The sequence below is a fragment of the Centruroides vittatus genome, unplaced genomic scaffold (genome assembly GCF_030686945.1).
Source record: "Centruroides vittatus isolate TY-2023 unplaced genomic scaffold, ASM3068694v2 contig_250, whole genome shotgun sequence".
In the NCBI taxonomy this organism is placed as follows: domain Eukaryota; kingdom Metazoa; phylum Arthropoda; class Arachnida; order Scorpiones; family Buthidae; genus Centruroides; species Centruroides vittatus.
The window spans coordinates 1,498,047-1,502,498 of record NW_027121584.1 but is presented as its reverse complement, the minus strand read 5'-3'; the positions used below and the strand labels follow the sequence as shown (position 1 = coordinate 1,502,498).

The 4,452-nt window shown below is 40.9% G+C and overlaps 1 protein-coding gene across 1 annotated transcript; it reads left to right on the top strand.

The window, feature by feature from the left end:
- Nucleotides 1-307: 307 nt before the first annotated feature.
- On the top strand, nucleotides 308-1,837 carry LOC136971421 (uncharacterized). Its single transcript, XM_067265883.1, has one exon. It carries the CDS (start codon nucleotides 308-310, stop codon nucleotides 1,835-1,837), a length of 1,530 nt encoding a protein of 509 aa, XP_067121984.1.
- Nucleotides 1,838-4,452: the final 2,615 nt, after the last annotated feature.

Genomic DNA, 4,452 nt, shown 5'->3' with positions numbered 1-4,452 from the left:
ATTGGACAGCCGTGACCAAAATTCGAACCTGGGTTATTTCGGCCACAACGCAATATTTTCACCACGGCCATGCGTCTGACGAATGGTACGCTTTCGAGTGACTGGATTGTTGCTGACCGCTGTGAACGAGGCATTCGACCGTCGCGATATTGTAGTTGATCCGTTTCGCGGCAATTTGACAGCAATGGTAGAAAAATCTCTTGCATTGTATAGTACTTGAAATGGACGGAAGACAACGCGATCTGAGTTGGAACGTTTCAAAGGCATAGAAAGTAAGCTGTCGTCGCAGGTTCAGAGTTAAATGAGCATGGAAAAGAAAGTGTTTCCGTTCCTCGGTAGTATAGTGGTGAGTATCCCCGCCTGTCACGCGGGAGTCATCCCTACCTGTAGTAACAACGACGCCATAAAGTACCTAGGAAATAGGTTAGGGACACAACAACAATGTCTATACTCGTCTTTTCACGATCTACTGAAAGACACAAAGCGTCTGCTAAACAAGACTGCCAACTGTTGCCTGAACATCTTTCAAAAAAACCATGCCATTAAAACATTTATAATACCGAGATGGGAATACTTTATCAGAATAAATGGTCTAGGCATCTACCACTCCGACCTACTTGGCCGGGCGTTAAGGTCAGCTGTTAGGAAATACATCAAATTACCGGCACATACTCATCGCGCTCTCTTCCACTGCAGAACGTTTGACGGAGGCCTAAACATCCCTGAGCCTTGGAGTTGGAGCTGTGCCACACAAGTGAGACACGTGATCAGCTTGCTAAACTCAAAAGACACCACCATAAAGCAAATCATCAGAAATGAAATCACCACACTGCTGAGGTTAAGATACTACACTGAAAACATTCAAAATAAGTCACAAAACGAAATGATAGCAGAGTTCCTTAATGGTAAATTCGAAAATCTAAAGAAGGCAAGAACCATGGATTGTATGGATCCCACTGCACACGCTCCTAAGGCATTTAAAACTAGCAATGCTAAAGTGATATGTGCAGACGAGGTCTTCGATGTCATGGTTCCGAATCCATCGAATAGCAACGAAGGCTTACTTATCAGGCAAAACACTATAATACAGCAATTAAAACACCATAATCAACTACAGTTGGCAAATCATTGGCAATCAGCAGGTAGACAAGGTAAATTAATGGCTAGCTCGAGAAACTATGTATCGAACTCCTGGATTAATACAGGAGAGCTTCATCCATCCCTATACAGCCTCTCTATCAAGGCAAGAATGGACTTACTTCCAACAAACAACAACAAAAAGTTCTGGAACATGACTACGAACGACAGGTGCTCTCACTGCCAGCAGATAGAAGATATTCAACATCTCTCATTCTGCCCTTATTATCTACCCCTGAGACGAGAAAGACACGATAAGATTCTGAACCGAATTGTCAAAACAGTTAGATATAACAACAGATATGAAAACATAAATGTAAGAATAAATCAGACAATTCCAGAAATGGAAAATGATACTCTTCGCCCAGATATGGTTGTGGAAGATACACACACCAAAGAGGTAATCATTATAGATCTCGCAATAACAAATCAATATGGTGAAGACTGCCTAGTTAAAGCGAGACAAGCTAAAATAGATAAGTACGAACATATAAAAACCTTCTACGAAACGAAAGGTTATAAAGTTGTACTTGACGCGATAGTCTTTGGTGCTTTAGGTGCAACGGATACCCACAACACACAACTATTTAAAAAATTAAACTCGCCTTGGAAATATGTGAAAAAGATGCACAAGTTTATTATTAACGACATCCTTCGTGCAAGTCACAACATATGGCGAAAAAGATGTACACGATCATAACCTTATATCAACAATCATTTTCTATATGTATAAATTTAATATGCAAACTATGGTAATAACTAATATTTTGTGCAATACTTATATTGGTATATGTACTATTATATATAATTTTTGTGTAAATGCCCCTGAGCTCATAAACTCTGGGCAGTCTCAGTAAGGCTTTCATTCTAAATTGTAACAATTGCCGAATACTAATATCTCCCCAATTACAAATTAATGTATTATTATATGCGATTTGTATATATAATTGAAAATAAATAAAGGTTCGATTCCCCGCCGGAGCTGGATTTTGGATAAATTTAGTGTTTATAAGTGCTTTTATGTTTAGAACATATCATCATTAAGTCTATGAATGTTCTAACGTTCGAATTCAAGGTAAAAGTTGAGTCGACCGGCAATATTTTTGACGTTATAGACGTAAGTTCTTTGAAGAAGAACCGTTAGAAGTATAACGGTTTGTTCGCCATCTTGATATATGTATGTGGAGTGTGATACTACAGCTAAAAAGGACTCACTGTTATACAGTAACTTGGATGGTGGACTTGATCTTCTTGAAGTAAGTGAATAACTTTAGTTTAGGAACATTATTTTTATTAGTTTGAACGGAACCGTTAGAAGTATAACGGTCTTTTCGACATTTCGTTATCTGTGTGGGGAGAAAGATACTACAGCTAAAATCTTGTGTCAGTTATAATAGGCACTAGTGCTGGACGGACCCTATACAGCGATCTGGATAGTTAACTTGTTACTTTTCGAAATAATGTCCACGCCGCGGACTACGAAAACGTCGCTCCTACAATGGACCACGTGCTTCATTGTCACCTACATACATCCATTTTTAGGTGTCCTGTGGATAAATGTGACTTTTTCAGCTTTTTAAGTAAGGGCATACAACAACATTACACTTCACATAGGCATAAATTGAGTATTAAATGGATATGCGACACGTGCGAATTTTTCTCATCTTCCCGAAAAAGTCTGATTGACCACGTGTTTTTCGCCCATGACCAGACTTTGCCTTCGGCGCCCTCCCCGCTTACACCAGCAGAACTACCTCCCGGGACAAAGGCATTCGACTACATTATAGGGAGAGGGGTCAAGAGGCTGCCCTGCTCATTTGTTTCCATGACGACGTGCGAGATGACGACTGACCGGATTGACACTCTTTGCCGCCACACCATCACGGCCCATAAAACACATATTCGTCCTATCTATACGTGTGATTCGTGCACATTTCGTTCCCATATCTTGCAGGATATTAAAATTCACTGTTCACAGGCATGTCCGTTGGCTGTCCCCCCACTGACACCGAGGACAACAACCCTTTCTCTCTGCGGGAAAAAGACTTGTTAGTAGAATCCATTGAATTGGTGGGCTGGAAACCGGAAGATGTCAGGCACCTCCTGACCATGAGAGATCTCCACAAATCAATAGCGGTGGTTAACTCCGAATTGCAAATGCTGGAAGATAGACGCGGTGAAATTTGCTTAAAGAAAACGTCTAGAGGATATAGGGTTCCTAACTCTCAGGCATCCAGTGTCCCGGCAGTACTGGCATCACAACCGGAAAATACCAGCTCAAATTCCACTGTCACTACTGACGTTTTCCAAACATCTCTACAAGAACACCCACCTCCAGTGGTAACGGAAAACATGCAAGTCACCGATAGTAATAAATTATTGGACAATCTCAACGATAGCAACGGTACACCTATTGTAATAAATCCTGCTCAAGTAGATAATAGGTCATGTGCGGTTCTCGATCACTCTAACACCGACTCGAACCGGACTAGCATTGCATCTAGCGTCGTCTCAACCATCGAAACCACAAACTTAGCGTCAAATAGTAGCCTAAGAGCCGAAGCAGAAGAATTCCTACCTCCAGTAGCTCACTCAACAACATGGATCCCTACATGGAAAAGACAACTACGAATTCCAATACTGAAAACTAACGAAGAGAGAGAATCAGCTGGTGACGAAATCGACCTAATTGCCTCACAGTTTGAAATTTCGGATGAAGATAGTTGGCAACAAGTCGTATGGAAAGAAAAACATCTGAGGAAAGCTTTCTATGACAAAATTCTCCAACTCACTCGCTCACGCTTCAACAGGAATAACTCCTCTCAAACAAATTCTAACAACTCTTATCCCTCGTTTCTACACCAGTCCACGGCTCAACCTGAAATTAACGAGCTGGCCGATATTAACACACGTCTTAACAGTAATCGGTTAACCCGACGGGAAAGAGGTGACCTTCTTAGACGTCGAAGAAATGTACAACAAGATAAATCCTCAAACTTCTGGCGACGTAAATATCAATACAGATCGAAACAAGTCTTCGAAGAGTTAGAGGGTAAATCTTCACCACGATGTCACTTAACACCAGACATAGTCAAGCATTTAAAACAAGATATTCTTACGACAGAAGAGGCAAACTACTCGACCCAGATCCATTGCCCGACCAGAAGTTTGCTATGAGAGAACCTACAGAAGACGACATCAATAAACTAATGAAAAAGTTCATTAATAACTCAAGTGCAGGATTCGACGGAATACCATATAAGATATGGAAGCTATTTCCACCACTCCATCGATGGCTACATAAACTGTTTGTAA

Bases quoted from the DNA above. Each gene is read 5' to 3' on its own strand.
- LOC136971421 (XM_067265883.1), top strand. From the start codon at position 308: ATGGAAAAGAAAGTGTTTCCGTTCCTCGGTAGTATAGTGGTGAGTATC.